This window comes from Schistocerca piceifrons, chromosome 1 (assembly GCF_021461385.2).
Source record: "Schistocerca piceifrons isolate TAMUIC-IGC-003096 chromosome 1, iqSchPice1.1, whole genome shotgun sequence".
Lineage (NCBI taxonomy): Eukaryota > Metazoa > Arthropoda > Insecta > Orthoptera > Acrididae > Schistocerca > Schistocerca piceifrons.
Window position 1 is genome coordinate 324,905,053 of NC_060138.1, and position 20,021 is coordinate 324,925,073.

At 44.6% G+C, this 20,021-nt stretch overlaps 1 protein-coding gene across 5 annotated transcripts in view; it reads right to left on the reverse strand.

The window, feature by feature from the left end:
- Nucleotides 1-20,021, reverse strand: part of LOC124782314 (nicotinate phosphoribosyltransferase) — a 127,889-nt gene that overhangs the window by 85,244 nt on the left and 22,624 nt on the right. For 4 of the 5 annotated variants that reach the window (XM_047253928.1, XM_047253932.1, XM_047253933.1 and 1 more), the window contains exons 6-7: nucleotides 16,090-16,208; nucleotides 15,716-15,909 (exon numbers count right to left, since the gene is read on the reverse strand). In XM_047253928.1, the coding sequence (XP_047109884.1) occupies nucleotides 15,716-15,909; nucleotides 16,090-16,208 (313 nt within the window). The remainder of the gene's footprint in view (nucleotides 1-15,715; nucleotides 15,910-16,089; nucleotides 16,209-20,021) is intronic. The other variant, XM_047253929.1, reaches the window with a different exon arrangement.

Here is a 20,021-nt window from a genome sequence, read left to right on the forward strand (position 1 = left end):
GAGATTAAAAGTTCGCCCGAGAGCGGTTAAAAGAGGACAGTCCAACAATATATGGGCCACCGTCATATTCGCACCACAGCGACAATGAGGGGGGTCCTCTCGACGCAGCAGATGACCATGCGTCAGCCAAGAGTGGCCAATGCGGAGCCTACACAGAACAACAGAATCCCTGCGAGAGGCCCGCATGGAGGAACCCCACACAGTCGTGGTCTCCTTTACCTGCCGCAGCTTGTTGGGTGCAGACAGAGTGCGCCATTCATCTCCCCACAACCCAAAGACCCGACGGTGCAAAACCGTTTGGAGATCAGTTGCCGGGAGGCCGATCTCCAACGGCAGTTTGCGGGTAGCCTCTTTGGCTAACTTGTTGGCGAGTTCGTTTCCCGCAATCCCAACGTGTCCCGGGGTCCATATGAACACCACCGAACGACCACGCTGTTCAAGAGCGTGAAGGGACCACTGGATGGCACCAACAATGGGATGGCGTGGGTAGCACTGGTCAAGAGCCTGCAGACTACTGAGCGAGTCACTGCAAATGACAAAGGACTCTCCAGTGCTGGTACGAATATGCTCAAGGGCACGAAAAATGGCTGTCAGTTCTGCGGTGTAAACACTGCAGCCTTCTGGCAAGGAGCGCTGGTCGACATAGTCCGCATGAGCATAAGCGTACCCCACACGGCCATCAAACATCGAGCCATCGGTATAGATAACCTCTGAGGCATGGTATGCGCCTAGGAGAGCAAGGAATTGGCGGCGCAAGACTGCAGGAGGAACTGAATCTTTTGGCCATCGGGAAAGTTCCAGCTGAAGCTGCGGCCGACGAATACACCAAGGTGGTGTATGTGGGCGGACCTGGAAAGCAGATGGAAGAGGCAAACACTCGAGTTCATTAAGGAGCGACCAAACACGGATCCCAATTGTATGGCCAGATCGCAGCCGCCGGTGTGGGAGATGGACTGCCATATTAGCAAAAAGGAGACGATAGTTAGGGTTACAGGGCGAACAACGGACGTGGGCAGCATAGTTGGCTAACAGCTGTTGACGCCGAATACGAAGTGGAGGAACCCCAGCCTCAGCAAGGAGGCTATTAACAGGGCTGGTGCGGAATGCTCCTGTCGCCTGTCGAGTCCCACAGTGGTGAATGGGGTCCAGCAGTTGCAACGCTGAGGGCGACGCTGAGATATATGCCACACTCCCATAATCCAGTCGGGACAGCACGAGGGCATTGTAGAGCTGCAGCAGCGTATTACGATCTGCACCCCACGTTGTGTTGCTGAGGCAGCGGAGGGCATTCAGATGCCGCCAGCACTGACGCTTGAGCTGACGAATATGTGGAAGCCAAGTAAGCCGGGAATCGAACAGCAATTCCAGAAAATGGTAAGTGTCAACAACCAGGAGCATGGCATCCTGAAGATAAAGCTCAGGGTGGGGGTGGACAGTACGACGCCGACAAAAGTGCATAACACAAGTCTTCACAGGAGAAAATTGAAACCCATGGGCTAGGGCCCACGCCTGTGCCTTGCGTATGGCTCCCTGCAACCTACCTTCTGCAACACTAATGGTGGAGGAGCTAAAAAAGATGCAGAAATCGTCAGCATATAACGTGGGTGAGACAGACGACCCTGCTGCTGCTGCAAGGCCATTAATGGCCACAAGGAAAAGGGGCACGCTCAAGACAGAGTCCTGTGAAACGCCGTTCTCCTGGATATGAAGTGAACTATGGGATGTGCCAATTAAAACGCGGAATGTCCGAATAGATAAAAAAATTCTGAATAAAAATGGGGAGAGAGCCCCGGAGACCCCACCCGTGCAACGTGGCGAGAATATGGTGCCGCCACGTCGTGTCATATGCTCTGGAGAGATCGAAAAAGACGGAGACGAGGTGTTGGCGCCTGGAAAAAGCAGTGCGGATTGCAGACTCGAGAAAGACCAAAGTATCGGCGGTGGAACGGCCCTGACGGAAGCCGCTCTGGCACGGAGCCAGAAGACCCCGAGACTCAAGCAGCCAACACAGCCGTCGACTCACCATGCGTTCCAATAGCTTGCACAGAGTATTTGTCAAGCTGATGGGCCGATAGCTGTCCACATTAAGCGGGTCCTTACCAGGCTTCAGCACCGGAATGACGGTACTCTCCCGCCACTGCGACGGAAAGACACTATCGCCCCATATGCGGTTGAAGATGGCAAGAACACACCGCTGACAGTCCGGGGACAGGTGTTTGAGCATCTGATTGTGGATGCCATCTGGCCCAGAGGCTGTATCGGGGCACTGTGCCAGGGCGCTCTGAAGTTCCCACAAACTAAATGGGGCGTTATACGCCTCAGGGTGGCGAGAAGCAAAAGAAAGCCGTTTGTCTTCCTCCCGGCGTTTGAGCGCGCGAAACGCAGGCGGGTAATTCCCCGACGCAGAGGCCCGAACATAGTGCTGTGCGAAATGCTCGGCGATTGCATCGGCATCGGTGGATACCGTCCCGTTGAGGGTAAGCCCTGCGACACTTGTGGAGTGCTGCAATCCAAAGATGCGCCGAATCTTCATCCACACCTGGGAGGGTGAAGTACGGGGGAGCCAATAGTGGAAACGTACCTCTCCCAGCACTCCTGTTTCCACCTTTTGATGAGCCGCCGTGCCTGAGCACGGAGACGTTTGAAAAAAATGAGGTTCTCCAAAGACGGGTGCCGCTTATGTCGCTGAAGAGCCCGCCGACATTCTTTAATGGCTTGAGCGACCTCTGGAGACCACCAAGGCACTGACTTTCGCCGGGGGCACCCTAACGAACGAGGAATGGTACGTTCCGCAGCAGAAGCAATCGCTGCAGTCAGTGTCTCAACCGCCACATCGATGATACCGTGGGGGAGAGAGTCAGCAGTGGCAGCAGAGGAGAACGTTTCCCAGTTTGCCTTGCTAAATGCCCATCTAGGCAAGCATTCACGGGAGCGACGCTGGGGTAGTGAAAGGAAGATTGGAAAATGGTCACTACCACACAAGTCGTCATGGACTCTCCAGTGGACCGATGGTACAAGCCCTGGGCTGCAAAACGACAGATCTATGGCCGAGAACGTGCCATGAGCCACACTGAAATGTGTGGCGGCGCCAGTGTTTAAGAGGCAGAGGTCGAGTTGGGAGACGAGATTCTTGACATCTCTGCCTCGGCCAGTAATCTTCGTTCCACCCCACAGGGGATTGTGGGCGTTAAAATCCCCCAGGAGAAGAAAAGGCGTGGGAAGTTGGGTGAAAAGTGCAGCCAATTCGGTCAGGGAGACTGTACCACCTGGAGGGAGATAGACACTGCAGACGGTTATGTCCTGGGTAGTCCTTACGCGGACAGCCACAGCTTCCAATGATGTTTGAAGGGGCACAGGAGCACTATATACAGAGGTAAGGACATACACGCAGGCTCCACCTGACACACAAATGTAAGTGCTACGGTTGCAGTAATAACCCTTGTATCCACGAAGGACAGGGGTCCACATTGCCGGGAACCAGGTTTCCTGGAGGGCAATGCAGAAAGCAGGTGTCATGCTTAGAAGCTGATGTAACTCAGGTAGATGGCTAAAATAACCGCCACAATTCCACTGGAGGATTGGACAAAGCGTGTCCTGTAGGGGCATGCAGGCACTGAAAAATCAAATTAATTCGCAGGGTCACATGCTGCCATCGACTGAGAGACGGACGTCGCTACGTCCATCGTTTCTGAGGAGACGGTGAGATCTAGGTCATCAGGGGACACAAAGAGCTGGACCTCATCCTCAGAGGCTGAGCTGACAGGAAGCGGTGGCGCGGGAACCACTGGGTCCTTACGCTTCTTAGAGAGCTTCCTCTTCTCTCTCTTGTCTTTTGGAGGAGGATTTACATGCTGGCAGGGCTTTCCTGACGCATTATCAGGAACAGAGGAAGAGCGTAAAGCCCTTCGAGCAGCAGCTGGTGGCTTCTTCAGCCACTGGCCTATAGTGTCTTGTGAGACACTGGTGAAGTCCTTGGAAGGGACTCCCCCAAGGGATCCCATCTGAACAAGTGAGGCCAGAGGAGGCCCGTGCATCCCCGGCTGAGCAGCCAGAGAGGGCTGTCGCCCCTCCGGCTGAGAAGCCGGAGAGGGCTGTCACCTAGCCGGCTGAGCAGCCGGAGAGGGCTGTCGCCTAGCCGGCTGGGCAGCCGGAGAGGGCGGTCGCCTAGCCGGCTGGGAGGTGGGGACTGACGTCCCCAGTTGTTCGGGGCGCACTGCTCCCAAACTGGGTGTTTTGGGAGCAGTGGAAGAGAGAGTGGCCCCCACCTGTGATGGGGCAGGTGTAACGTGACTGTTCGGTGGGCCAACTGTGAGAGGAATCTTTGCAGGAACTGGTGGCGGCAGTGTTACAGCAGCATAACTCCTCAATATAGGTGTGGGGTTGAGCCGTTCTAATTTCTTCCTCGCCTCTTGGTAAGTTAAACGGTCCAGGGTCTTAATTTCTTGTATCTTCCGCTCTCGTTGGTAAACTGCAAGTTTAGCGAGCAGGGAGAATGATGCTCCCCACAGTTAACACAGGTGGGAGGCGGAGCACACGGAGCATTGGGATGAGAAGGTCGTCCACAATCTCGACACGTGGGGCTGGCAGTGCATCTGGAGGACATGTGTCCTAATTTCCAGCACTGGAAGCATCGCATAGGGGGCGGGACATAGGGCTTGACATCGCACCGGTAGATCATGACCTTGACCTTCTCAGGCAAGCAGTCGCCCTCAAAGGCCAGGATGAAAGCACCGGTAGTGATCCTATTATCCTTGGGTCCCCGAAAGACACGACGAACAAAGTGTACACCTCGTCGTGCCAAGTTCTCCCGTAGCTCGTCATCAGACTGTAGCAGAAAATCTTTATGAAAGATAATCCCCTGGACCAAATTTAGTGACTTATGGGGAGCTTCTCACAGGCGAGTAACGCCCTTGACTGTGAAGAGGAAGCTGCTTGTATCAAAATGGCCCCGCTCCGCATTTTGGAAAGAGATGCCACTTCCCCGAACTTATCTTCAAGATGGGTCACAAAGAACAGAGGCTTCGTCCCCAAAAATGAATCCCCATCAGTTCTGCTGCACACAGGGTATCGCGGTGAATATGGCTCCTGTCTGTCCGCAGCCCTGTGTCCCTCCCAGGGCGTGGCTAGGGAAGGGAACGATTTGGGGTCATATGCCACAGCGTTAAAGTCGACTTTACCGCGCTTAGAGACGTTGGTGGTCGTGCGACCACTGGATTGAGACTTTACCCGCTTCATTGCGGGGTATCCGCCTCGATGCCACCCACTCTGACCAGGGGCTCTCCCCACGGGCGTCACCCAGCCACAGCAAAGGCCACCTGGCAGGATGGCCGTTGCCGGGAGTCCTGATGCCCCAGACAGACGGGCATCTACTCCTTGGCTTACGTGGGGAGGTGTCAGCGCAGGCATCGGCAGTACAATCCCTGTGTTGTCAGGGGGCTACAACCTAAAGGGTACATGACGACCCCACCACAACGGGCTGGCTACCGTGCTGGATTTTGGGTGCCATTGGTAGTCCATAGTCATCGCGAGTGCAGATGGTGACGCACTAAGGGCGTAACTGACACAATCCATCAGGTGTGTATGCCCAAAATGATGGATGGAGGGTGCAGTTACGACGCCAAGACGATACGTGTGCCAAGGTCTTAGGGCACAGAGGACACATGGTGCACCACGTAAGGTGTCCTTCCCCAAAAAGGCTCGTACTTCTGTTGAATTTGGAAAAATGGAGGGTCAAACCCCAATGGGGACCATCACATTAAGGCCGAAACAGTTGAGACTCCTTTTAGTCGCCTCTTACGACAGGCAGGAATACCGTGGGCCTATTCTTACCCCGAACCCGCAGGGGGTAACAATTCTTGATACACAGCCATACCATAAAAAAAACATCTTTCTTTTTTAAGGATTCACTAAGCTATAGTGTTATATATTGGAGATAAAAGGCTGTGTAATCAACATATGATTACAACCAACACTTAAGCATTTTAAGGATTGATGAAGTGAGATTGTATTTGAAAGTGCTGTGAAAATTCAGATTTTTTTTTAACAATGTGGTTAATGCATTTCTCACCTCAATAACTGCAGAAAATATGTCAAATTACAAAACTGAATGAAAATCGTGCCCTGCTATCCCTCCCATCTTCCCCAACTCACTCCAGACTGCTATTCAAGTGACAGTCTCATTCCCAGTCAGAGCTGCTGGTGGTAGTGTTAATGTTTGCAATAGGTGTGCTTCCTTATATATAAACACAGATGTTGTGACTTACCGAACGAAAGTGCTGGCAGGTCGATAGGACACACAAACAACAAACATAAACACGAAATTCAAGCTTCGCAACAAACTGTTGCCGTCATCAGGAAAGAGGGAAGGAGAGGAAAGACGAAAGGATGTGGGTTTTAAGGGAGAGGGGTAAGGAGTCATTCCAATCCCGGGAGCGGAAAGACTTACCTTAGGAGGAAAAAAGGACAGGTATACACTCGCGCGCACACACACACACACACACACACACACACACACCACACACATATCCATCCGCACATACACAGACACAAGCAGACATTTGTAAAGGCAAAGAGTTGAAACTCTTTGCCTTTACAAATGTCTGCTTGTGTCTGTGTATGTGCGGATGGATATGTGTGGTGTGTGCGCGGGAGTGTGTACCTGTCCTCTTCTTCCCTCCTAAGGTAAGGTCTTTCCGCTCCCGGGATTGAACGACTCCTTACCCTCTCCCTTAAAACCCACATCCTTTCGTCTTTCCCTCTTCCTTCCCTCTTTCCTGATGAAGCAACCTTAGGTTGCGAAAGCTCAAATTTTGTGTGCGTGTTTGTGTGTATCAACATTCGTTTGGTAAGTTACATTATCTTTGTTTTTAGATATGTGCGTGTGTGTGTTCGACTGGTCACCTTTCCGCTTAGTAGAAGTCTATCCCTTTTCCTATTATTGTTGATATTCCAATCTGGAGTTTCCATTGTCTGAGGTAGCTGATTTGTTAAACCTCTACAAGAAGCATAAGACAGCTAGTGAAACAATGGATATCATTTCGTTATGAGAAGTCTCTTAAAAATGGTAGCTGCTGAAGTATTTCAAAGAAATATAAACAACAAATATTAAAGATAATATAAATCTCATTTACAAGACTAGTTGAAAAAAACTGTTAATACCATAGCATAGTTTACTTGGATGGAAAATTTAATAACTTTTTTTAATAGATGGAATAGATTTTTAGTTTATGTTAAATATAGAATTTTAAATATGCAATTGTTTTTGTGTACATGCACTCTTCACATGACATACGCTGAGTTTCATGCACACCTCACCAATGCCATCTTCTCATCTACAGTAACCTGCGACACTTCCTGTCCTTTCAGATGTACTTGTGACTGATCTCTAAACATCTACAAAATCACATTCAAAATTTCTGACAGGTATTCAAGCATTCATTCTGATATGTACGTACAATCTTTCTGAATCATTCCAGCGGATCTAAGTGACTCCCTCGCCTTTGAATGCTTTTTACATTTACTAAAAGAACTAAGAGATAAAGAACACAATTAATTTTAGCTTGTAGAAATTTTCATACATTTTTAATGGCGAATTGAAGATAAATCCAACTCACTTTCAAATCTTTGCATAATCATTTACGTTGCATCAAATTAAATTATCTAACTTACATACTGTATAGAACAATCTATTGAAGCATAGATCACTATGCACCAAATAGAGAATGTGCTGGGGAAATGACAGAATGATTTCCAGCTCAACTGGCAAACTCCTTGAAGTGTGTGCACATTAGTCCCCCCTCCCCACCCACCCCTGCCCCAATCCCCACACAAATAGGTGAAAGTGAAGGTGAAGGTTGAGGGAGGGGAGTGAGGGAAGGAGGGAGTGAGGGAAGGAGGGAGTGAGGGAAGGAGGGAGTGAGGGAAGGAGGGAGTGAGGGAAGGAGGGAGTGAGGGAAGGAGGGAGTGAGGGAAGGAGGGAGTGAGGGAGGGAGGGAGTGAGGGAGGGAGGGAGGGAGGGAGGGAGGGAGGGAGGAGCAGGGGGAGGGAGGGAGGAGGGGGAGGAGAGGGGAGGGAGGGAGCGGGGGGAGGGAGGGAGGAGGGGGAGGGGAGGAGGGGGAGGGAGGAGGGGGAGGGGAGGAGGGGGGAGGGAGGAGGGGGAGGGGAGGAGGGGGGAGGAGGGGGGAGGGAGGAGGGGGGAGGAGGAGGGGAGGGGAGGAGGGGGAGGGAGGGAGGAGGGGGAGGGAGGGAGGGAGGAGGGGGGGGGAGGAGGAGGGTGGGGGAGGGTGGGGGGGAGGGAGGAGGGGGAGGGATGGGGAGGGTGGGGGAGGAGGGGGAGGGTGGGGGGAGGGGGAGGGAGGGGGAGGGGAGGGAGGGGGGGAGGGGGAGGGAGGGGGGAGGGGAGGGAGGGAGGGAGCAGGTATGCCAAAATTCAGCAGGTTGAGTATTGTCAGTCTGTTGTTCAATGTCCCCTCTATCTGGTATGCAGTGATATATTCTAATGTCGACATTCATATTCTGTCCCAAACTTTCCACCACTCATAAGCGCAGTATGTACTAAATGTACGAGTCTCTCAGCAGGATATGCTGGAAGACATTTGTGTGCTGATCACAAACTATTATTCCTCCTGTACCAGTTACAAGATGTCTTACTGTTAGTAATTTGTTTCATTGAAGTTTTTCATAATACAATCCACTAGCTTAACATGACAAATATTACCTCGAATATCAACTTACAAATGTAGAAAAAGTTGTTCAATTGCTATTTATTTATTTTAGCATTTATCAACTCCGAGTGGTTTGTCCTGTGACAACAGCAAGTCACATGCAACTGAGATGTGAAAGAATAAACAACAATGTCATGTATGTAACTCCAACACATAGAAACAAGTTACCACATGCATTTTGGACTCTAGCCCAATTTCTTGAGACATATGCAAAAACCGATAAAACAGAAAAAGAAGGTAAGGAGCTAAAGGATATTTTCCTTATTCTTGTTGCCATACGTTTCTGTTTGGAAAAAAATTTCTTTTGTTACACCCCCTTCCACCAAATTTGAAATTTAGAAATCAATTTTCTGTAGCAGTTGACAGTTAGTATACTGATTTGTCATGCATTGTCTACCATAGACACCATATCGCAGAAAAAAAATTAGCATTTTGTAGAGGAAAAGTGACCTGAGACATTGGGTGACATTTGGTGCCGTTCAGCAACGAGGAGAGGTTGTGCAATGGTTAGCACACGAGATTCACATTCGGGAGGACGATGGTTCAAACCAGCGGCCCGGCCATCCTGATTTAGGTTTTCTGTTATTTCCCTAAACAGCTTCAGGCAAATGCCAGGATGGTTCCTTCGAAAGGGCACAGCCAACTTCCTTTCCCATCCTTCCTTAATCCGAGCTTGTGCTCCATTTGTAATGAGCTCGTTGTCAACTAACACTAATCTCATCCTCCACCTTCAGTAATTCAGCAAAGAGCCTCGCTTCTGTTTGTGGCAGCCAGACTGATGTCAACAGGTCCACAGATGATTTGCTGAAAGATCACAGGAAGTAAAGATTCTCAAGACCCATACCTCTCCAAATCCTCGAATTATGGTGTGGGGATTACTGATCATGACAATCGGACTGTTGAAATGACAATCGGACTGTTGAAATAAAGCTGCATGCCTGCTAATAAGTGGCAGAATTTAAACACTGTTATCATACCCTTCACAACAAACATACCAAATGACATTTTTCAGGAGGATAATGTAAGATCCTACACTGCACTTCACACCACAAGCACCATGAGGAACATGTGGATTCTTGACTGGCATAACTCGTCTCCTGACCTGTCAATCAGCTACGTCTACATCTACATGATTACTCTGCAATTCAAAATTATTAAGTGCATGGCAGAGGGTTCATTGAACTGTCATCAAGCTATTTCTCTACGGTTCCACACTCATAAATCTTTCTGTGTGAGCTCTGATTTATCTCATTATGACTATCATTTCTCGCTATGCAGATGGAGACCAACAGAAAATTTTTATGTTCTGAGCACAAAGTTGGTGATTGAAATTTCACAAGAAGATTCTGCTGCAGCAAAAAATGCCTTTGTTTTAATGACTGCCACCTTAATTCATGCATTATATCAGCTGGACTCTCTCCCCTATTTTGCGATAATACAAAATAAACTGCCCTTCTTTGGAATTTCAGTGTCCTCTGTTAGTCCATTCTGATGCGGATCCCTCACTGCTCAGCAATACCCCAAAAAGGGCAGACAAGCACGATGTATATAGTCTCTTCAGTCGATCTGTTGCATTTTATATGTACTCTAACAATAAATCGCAATCTTTGGTTTGCTTTACCCCACAACATTATCTACATTATCATTCCAATTGAAGTTATTTGTAATTGTTACCCCTAAGTATTTAGTTGAATTTACAGCTTTTAGATTATTGCGATTTACTGCATAACCGAAATTTAGCAATTTCGTTTAGTACTCGTGGGTAATCTCACTTCTCACTATTTGGAGTCAAATGCCACTTGTTGCATACGGATACCTTGCGTAAGTCATTTAGCAGTTGCTTTGATCGTCTGATGACCTTATAACATGAGATGATACTCCATAGGCAAGCAATTTGATAAGAAAACTTTCTGGAAATCTAAAAATATCTTGTATCGACAGCATTCATTACTTCATGAGGTGGTGGTGGTGGTTAGTGTTTAACGTCCCGTCGACAACGAGGTCATTAGAGACGGAGCGCAAGCTCGGGTTAGGGAAGGATTGGGAAGGAAATCGGCCGTGCCCTTTCAAAAGGAACCATCCCGGCATTTGCCTGAAACGATTTAGGAAAATCACGGAAAACCTAAATCAGGATGGCTGGAGACGGGATTGAACCGTCGTCCTCCCGAATGCGAGTCCAGTGTGCTAACCACTGCGCCACCTCACTCGGTACTTCATGAGAATAGAGAGCTAGTTGTGTTTCAAAAGAATGATTTTTCCTGCAATGTATATATGTCTAGGATGCAATGGGAAGACATTTTACTTTTATACAAGCCTCCAACCAGCAATCTTCATGAACTGACATCATATGCATTTCAAGCAAGGGCAGAAATTCGTCAGGGTGATATTTGGAAGCTGTTCGCTTCCATACCCTAAAGAATACGAGGAGGAGGATTCTAGTGTTTAACGTTCCGTCAACAAAGAGGTCATTAGAGACAGGCATAAGCTCGGATCAGGGAAGGACGGGGAAGGAAATAGGCTGTGTCCTTTCAGTGGAACCATCCTGGCATTTGCCTGCAGCTATTTAGGGAATTACGGAAAACCTAAATCAGGATGGCTGGATGCAGGTTTGAACCATCCTCCTCCTGAATGAGAGTCCCGGGTGCTTACCACTGAGTCTCCTCGCTCAATCTGAAGAATACAAGATTGTATTCACTCCAAACAGGGGGCGTGTGGGGGGGGGGGGGGGGGGGGAGGTCACACCCCAGACTGATGTCGATGATGGTCATTGTTCCAAATGGAATGAGGGCTTAATCATTTAGTATCAGTTAAGTGATAAATATCTCCACAAAGTTATTAATGTTGAACTGTGCTTCATGGTGTAACTCTCTCTATTCCCATCAGCTTATTATCCATGCAATTTCCTTTGGTCAATGGTTCACCAATCCTCAATTAGAGATAGTGAACAAAGTCCATCAAAACTGCTGAATCCTACATTTCTATGAGTGTGTGTGTCTAACAGTCAATTTGTAAGGCATGTTCCATAGACTACATTAAAAAAAAAAAAAAAAAATTGAGTGTAAATTAGCTTTGCCTTTCAGTCTTAATTTTTGCAGACGTTTAACAGGAGAAAACAATATGCATGCTAATCAAAACAGCTTACTGCCTTTACTTTTATCAGAACACAATGATACATTTAGTGAAAAACAAAGTTGCCCACAGCAACTTCTTCAAAGTAGCAAGAGGAAAATGTGTGAACACATTAGAGGGCAGCAACAAACACACAGTAATATTTCAGGTTTTCCCGGCGTGACTGATTAACGGTGTACTTGTACATCTGAGTATTCTGCTGGCAAGTTGTTGTTTCCAATTCATGCACAGTATTTCAGATCCAGGCCCCCCCCCCCCCCCCCCCAAAAGTGCTGTGAGTTTTGTTGTCGTGTGGCTTCACTGCCTGGGCTCCAATTAGACTGGAAACTACTGTTGGTCTCACACTGCTATTTATAGCCAAGTTCAATTCCCAATGTCCAATACAGTTTTTCCCAGCCTCAAAGGGTGTTGGGAATCGAAACCAGGTATAAACAGCAGTTTTACACCAACAATAGTTTAACTCAGAACAAATAAACTGATGTCACTAAGGAAAATGTTCTCCTGAACGTTCAAATATGCCACTACATACATATTACGACCAGAGGCAAATTTTACTGAACAGTACAATTTATTTTGCTGGATTTTTACTTGGCAATTAATCCCCACTAAAGCCATTATATATTGGTTAGTAACATTAAAAGAGGATGCCTCACAAAATTTTCCATCGGAACAGATATATTTAGTTGGGACACGCAGGACCAGGGTGGTCTGACTGGTCAGGTGGAGAAGCACTGGAAATGGGAAGGCAGTTAGCACAAACCAGGCACGTCTGGTCAGCAGGCGAATATCCTGACTGTGGAACTGCAAGGTTTGTTTGCTGGGTGAGTGGAAAAGCCACAGGTTCCAGTGGCTCGGATTATGGAGAAACTGTGATATTATATGGAATGTACATAAAATGTCTTACAGACACGCTATGAGAAAACTAGGTACACCATATGAATTGTGATGGTGAGGCAAGCTCAATGCCAACATTGACCATCAATGTTTACTCTGTGTTCTGGTAAATGTATAAATGTGAAATAAATGTTCAAAACTGGAATGGTGGTCATTTGTAAACACATGAGTTGAGTAGAGTAGTGGTCACATAATGAAATTCTTAAAGATGTGAGCAAAGCTGTGCATGGGGACTTTGGTTGGTGAGCATTCATTAGGTAAGATTGTCGAGTGAGATTGGACAGCCAGAGCATAGTATGGCATGGCCTAAGTTAGCATCTGTGGGACTTAAAAAAAATTACTGGTGGTTGTGAGCTGGGCACTTAGAAATATTTCAGAGCTTAGAGAGTTTCATGTGGCTTTTAGTGACTGTTTCTTTTGTGCCACACAAACTTTATTTTTGTTGGACAGTTTTAGCCATCTGTGTTCCTTAATATTTGCTGCTTTTTGTGTAGAATTTGTTAGGCAACTGTCATGATAGCACTGATAACTGATGAACTTCAGCTTTCGCTGTGATCTCAGAGAGATTTTGCAGAGAAAAATTTGAACATTTTGGTACTTTTTTGTGAGTTTATGCATGGCTTGCTTATATTTATTTGGATTTGCTACTGAGTGTAAATGGTCTGCTTGCAGTATGTCATTACATTTTGTAATATTGGTTTAAACACTGTTCAACTGATTTCTCAGTTTTGTCTGTGTAAGGCCACCATTCACATATCTATATGCAGATTTCTGAAATAAACATTAGGCTTAAACATAAAATAATCTGATTTAGCCCACATTATTATCCTACAGGATTTCCTTCAGGGACAAAATAACCATTTAAAAGGGACATCAGCAGTGACTAAGGTAAGAATGTTTTGTGTAGCTGTTTTACCTAGAGGGACGAGTAGCAAGTGTTGCTTGTAATTTATTAGAAATTGCACCATTAATCATTTCAGTAAAAAATTAAAAAAAAAAAAAAAACATACTCGCACAGCAAATGAATATTACATTACAAAGTGCTGTGGAGCTAAGTGCCCTATTTAATCAGTATTGTCAGCAAACATCAAATTTCACTTTCTGTGAATTCTTGATAAGGGCGTCAAAAAGCAAAGAAAAACCTCTGGACATTGTTCAAAACTCACAGCTTAAGGCCATTTAATCACAATGTCAATCAAATAACAAGTAGACGATTCTTGCTTTTTATGAAAAAATGCCGCCAAAATACACATTGCTTCCTCTTAAATGATTAACTGGTTGGAGCAATATTGTGACAAGTTTAGTAATTGTTGTCTCTGGGCAAAGGGAAGAAGACTGGTGGAAATCTGTTAACACAATGTTTGAAGATGATGCTGTTATCCATCTGGCAATCTGAAATTTACCATACAGAGCTTTAAAATGCAGTTATACTGTCAGATGAAAATTTAAAGAAATTATTAAATGGAAACAAAAGTCAATTGCACGGAGTCAACCCTGACTAACTTCTATTAAAAACTAGTTATACAAGACATCTTCCATTCATGTGATTATCAGATTATGGATACATATGTTGGATGATACTGCATCTCATATTTCATGTAAAGTAAAGGCTTTCACAACAAATTTGGTTAAATACATTAGATAGTAAAAGGGAAATATATGCCACGTGGAATAAACTCTATTATCTAGTCTGGTGGCTCAGTAGATCAGTGTCAGTCCACAATCCAAAGGACTGGGTTCAGCCCTCAGATGGTTCCAGGATTTCTATTGCCATTTATCCCTTCTTCCACATCTGACAGTGATTTGTATACATGAAAAATACTAAGCTGCATCATGGTTCAGAGTCCATTAAGCTTTATGCCCCCCTATAGCTGGCTGGGCCAGTCAGTTCAAAGGCCAGAGAAAGCAAATGCATATGACCTCTCAGCTCCACATGTGGTAAAGCACTGTGGTTTTAAAATAACCTTTTTGGCTGATGTATAGCTGTAACTAGTAACGCTCTACTCATCATATTGCCAGAAAACTGAGCAAATGTTCAAGTGAAAGCCAGTCTACACTACCCGTATAGCTAAACTCAGTAGCAATGTTAACCTTCAGCAGGAAACGTGTCTTTGAAATACAAATCCTACAGAATCTGATAGGAAGATCTTTAGAATGACTAAAAATCACAAATAATAATTATAAGTATGTGCTCAAATGCCAACAGCCATACCGCAGTGGTAACACCGGTTTCCATCAGATCACCAAAGTGCTGTCAGGCTGTCGCTTGGATGGCCTGCCGAGCGCTGTTGGAAAGCAGGGTGCACTCAGCCCTTGTGAGGCAAACTGAGGAGCTACTTGATTGAGAAGTAGCGGCTCCGGTCTCGTAAACTGACATACAGCCAGGAGAGCAGTGTGCTGATCACTTGCCCCTCCATATCTGCATCCAATGATGCTGTAGGCTGAAGATGACACGTGGCCAGTTGGTACTGTTGGGCCTTCCAAGGCCTGCTCAGAAAGAGTTTATGTGCTCAAATAACTCTGAAAGGAAGACGCAGCACAACAGAGAACCATCTTCACGTCAACTGTGGTCTGGCATGCAGTTGTAATATTCACACAACGGTTAATTATCATACATATCTGAAACACTTTTCAGGTTTTCAGTTCATTTCTAGCCTGCCTCCTCTCCTCAAACATGCCTCACTTTAGTATGGACAGGATTTGAAACCATTTTCAAGCCATAAATTCTCCCACATCCATTTTAACAAAAGCACAAAAAGCAAGTTTTAATGTATCAGAATTCAGTACTTAAATGATTTCTCAAGTGCTATAGCAACATTCACAATGACAAAACCATACAACACAAATTTTATGATTTTCTTAGCTGATCTGTAGTTTCAGTAACACATAAAAGTAACAGTGACATCAGACAAAAACAAATAAAAGCTGTGCCTGTGTTCCCCATGCAAGGCAAGCTCGCCCTAAGATACCTCTTAACATCATACGTATCAACGAGTGCTGTGAAACCCTCTGGGAATGCAATTGCAAAGGAGATAAGTGCTGCCATTTCACCATCAGAGGCTTCATTGTCAGAGATATCGAGCAATGCTGATAATTTCTTTCTCCATTCTATACACAACGGCAACATGTCATGCTTCACGCCCGTTGTTCGATGAGCCAAGAACTGTAATAGTGATATTGATTATGAGACTCAAAGAGCAAAACTACAAAAATAGTATTAGATTTTGATTTACTGAATTATGTTTTACAAGGCACTGTAATATCAAGAGCGACTTATCATTTCTTACACTATCTATCTTTGTCTTTTTATTTACTTAAGCAAATGTATAATGAAGTTACTTACTCTGTTCTTGAGCTCATTCACATCAGAAAATGATGTTACATATGAATGTGCGTGTGTTCCTTTTACTGGGATGCCATACAGTTTGCCAGCCAGAACATTGCTAGTCCCATCAAATCCACCTAATGGAATGTCCATATAAATATGAAACATTTTTTACTTTAAGAGTAACAAAAACAATGAAATCAAAATAGAAAAGGAATCAATAAATAATGTCATATTTCTGAATAGTATTACCCCCTGAAACAAAACACAAGTGTTTACTTCAAAAACTAACTTACCACTGAGACTAGTAGAACCAGGGAAAGTGCAAGGAAATGATTAATGCCAAACAATAATTGTATCTGGAGCTCCTTTCTCTAGTTTATACAACAAACTAATATCCGCAGGAAGCAGTCATATAGTAAATAAAATTTTGGTAGCTGCTAATTGTGAATAAGGACATCTAGGTAGTTAACGGATGCAAAAGAATTCATAAAACTGCAGTTACACTTCCCGAGTGAGCAGAAGGCTGAATGGAAGAATGAGTTATGTGAAAAGGGTGGCTAATATCAAAGTAAAGGCATTCTGCTACCACTCACTCATTAAGAAAATAAATACAGAAGTTCTGAATAAAATTGTATGACATGTAATGTAGCAAGTAAATATGAAAAAAGACAAAGCAATTAAAAACTACTGCCATTTCACCATAAGCATGGAATGTCAAAACAGCTATTTTGCTATTTGCTGATCCTTTCCCCCAACTATCCCCAGTGTCCTCCAACAATGTAGAACTATAATTCATTTTGAATGCTTCTCCAGTCACTGTCAAAACTGAAGACTCACTCATTTGTTGTGTACTGTAGATCTCATAACCTTCAAGGGTGTGGAACAAGTCAAGGTAAACATTACCACATGTTAAGGCAAAAGCATCACAGCAACATCATTTATCCACAGATGAGCCAAAACATTATAGGACCACCACTTAACAAGATGTATGTTCACCTTTGGAACAAAATACATCACCAATTCTTCGGACCTGGCATCCGACAGTTTGTTGGTAGATACGTGGCATCAGATGTTTGTGCACAGATCATGTAATTCACATTAATAATGGGCAGCTGATTTTTGTATACTGTGATGGTGCCCAATAGTGACCCACTGAATTTCATCATCGAACCATTAATGCAAGTTCACTATAATGCTCCTAACCACTGTAGCCCCTTCTAGCTCTGAGACACAGACAATTATACTGCTCAAAAATGACATCACATTGGAGGAAGACATCAAGCACGAAGGGATGAAGGTGGTTCACAGCTGTCAGTATGTGTCTGATTACTACCACAAGTCCCAAGGAAACACAGGAGAATGTTTTCCATAGCATAATACAGCTTCCACCAGCCAGAATCTGAGGCATTCTGCACGTTTCATTCGCCTCAATGACAGTGTTTGTGGAGATGACCATCAATCTAGTGTAGCAAAAATATGATTCACCTGAAGAGCTGACACTCTTCCATTGATTGATGGTTGAATCCCTATAGTCCCGTGCCCACTGCAATCATAATTGATGATGTAGTTGGATCAATATTCGAACAAGTAGGGGTGGTCTGCTCCATGTTCATGAACAGTGTGCTCCTAGAAACTTGTGCTTACACCAGCATTGTGCTCTTTCAGCAGAGATGCCACAGATTACCTTCTATCTTACTTTACAGAGAAGACAAGCTCCGAACCCCACATCCCATTAAGATTCGTGGACATCCAACCATTTAGCACCTAGTGGTAGTTTCACTGTTCTTCTAGGCAAAGGCAACTGTATTTTCTCTTCTCCTGGTAGCTGTGGAATAGAGGAGACACAAAGAAAGGTGCACTTGAGTATTTGTACCATTAATGTTATTAAAACTGTGATCTTAAAGAATGCATGGTGTGGACTATGTTACTAAACTATCCTGCATAATTGTTTTGCATATTATGTTAAAAAATTCAAGAAGTAGCCATTGCAGCAGAAACAGAAGGGACACAAGGAAGCAAGATGTATTAGATTCACCAGAGGAAGTAGAAGATTTGAAGATTTGTTAGGAGAAAAGACCAGATACCTGAAGAAATAGCTCACTCTGGCATATGAAGAATCTGAGAAAGCTACCGTATTTACTCGAATCTAAGCCGCACTTTTTACCCGGTTTTTGTAATCCAAAAAACCGCTTGTGGCTTAGAATCAAGTGCAACGTAAGCGGAAGTTCTGAAAAATGTTGGTAGGTGCCGCCACAACTAACTTCTGCCGTCGAATATATGTAGCGCTACACAGGCATGCTTTGCGCTGCACTGCTCGCCTGTGCAGACACATCGTGTTCCGACTGCTTTGACACTTATCATTCGATTCCACAAAAACTATTTGGCCCCAAAAATTAGATTTTTACACGTCTTCTTGACTGATATCTTCCCCCCATAAATGACTTAATTTTGTTTCGATGTTCAACGCAGTTATTATGCATTAAATATAGTAAACCATTGCACGAAATTTTGAAGAGTTTGCAGAGGTAAAAGTCCATAGAGTATACTTTCCGTATGGTCGATTTTAGTTGCCACAATGTTGAGAATGAAATGTGGACAAGATACCTAAATTTCATATAAAATTTACTGTATAACAATATCTCATTTAAGTACCACATAGGTGTCGTATGTAATATTGAGAAATATTCAGTCTTTCGCGACTGTAACAAAAGTTTTATTTACACTGAGCTAAGGAAGTAGACAAAATACATTAAACAAAACTGTGGACTTACAAAAACATTAGGACTTGAATATACCGTCTATCAGTGAAGTGCTCTGAGCTATGTAAAATATAATTTTTGTGTGTGGCACACACAAACATCATTTATTTACTAAAACACTGATCAGCCAACACAAACATTGAATATTCTGTTACCGCAGCACAAAACTACGAAAGGTGACTTGGCAATGGAGGAGACAAAATACTGTCCACTGAAGATGCTTCAAAAGAGAGAAACGCGTCTGGTCTAAATAAGTCGCTTATTACAGTTGCAGAAGAGGAATATATTTTAGTACCATTGGTAAAACTGCGACTGTGGAACAAAAAGAAGAAAGAGAACATGAGTACCATTGTGTATGTGCCATACCTTTCATTGATTGAAGTGCTTTAAAATAAAGCCAAACACGTCCGGTGTAAATAAAACTTTTATTACAGTCGCGAAAGAGGGAATATTTCTCAATATTACATACGACACCTTTGTGGTACTTAAATTAAATGAGATATTGTTATACAGTAAATTTTATGTGAAATTTAGGTACCTTGTCCACATTTCATTCTCAACATTGTGGCAACTAAAATCGACCATACGGAAAGTATTCGCTATGGACTTCTACCTCTGCAAACTCTTCAAAATTTCGTGCAATGGTTTACTACATTTAATGCTGCTTAATAACTGCGTTGAACATCGAAACAAAATTAAGTCATTTATGGGGGGAACGTATCAGTCAAGAAGACGTGTAAAAATCAAATTTTTGGGCCAAATAGTTTTTGTGAAACCGAATGATAAGTGTGTCAAAGCAGTGGGAACACCGTGTGTCTGCACAGGTGAGCAGTGCAGTGATGACAAAATCGCGCACAGCGCAGAATGCAGGGAGCACGCGTCTGCAGCAGTGAAAGGGTAAATGGAGAGACAAAGCACTAGAAATTTCAAAAAATTGCATTCAAACGAATATAATTCGTGAAGTAAGGCACTTCGATATTGTTTTTAAATAATGAAAATATTAAGCACTGCACAAGGTTTGAACTCATAACTTTTCGCGTAGAAGCCCAACACCTTAACCGTTACGCTAACGCAGCTCGTCTGACTAATGAACGCCATGAGGACTAACACATAACGCAAAATATTGGCAAACACTGTTGGTATGACTATGAATTACTCACGCTTCGTCGAAGTGCAATAGGAAATAAA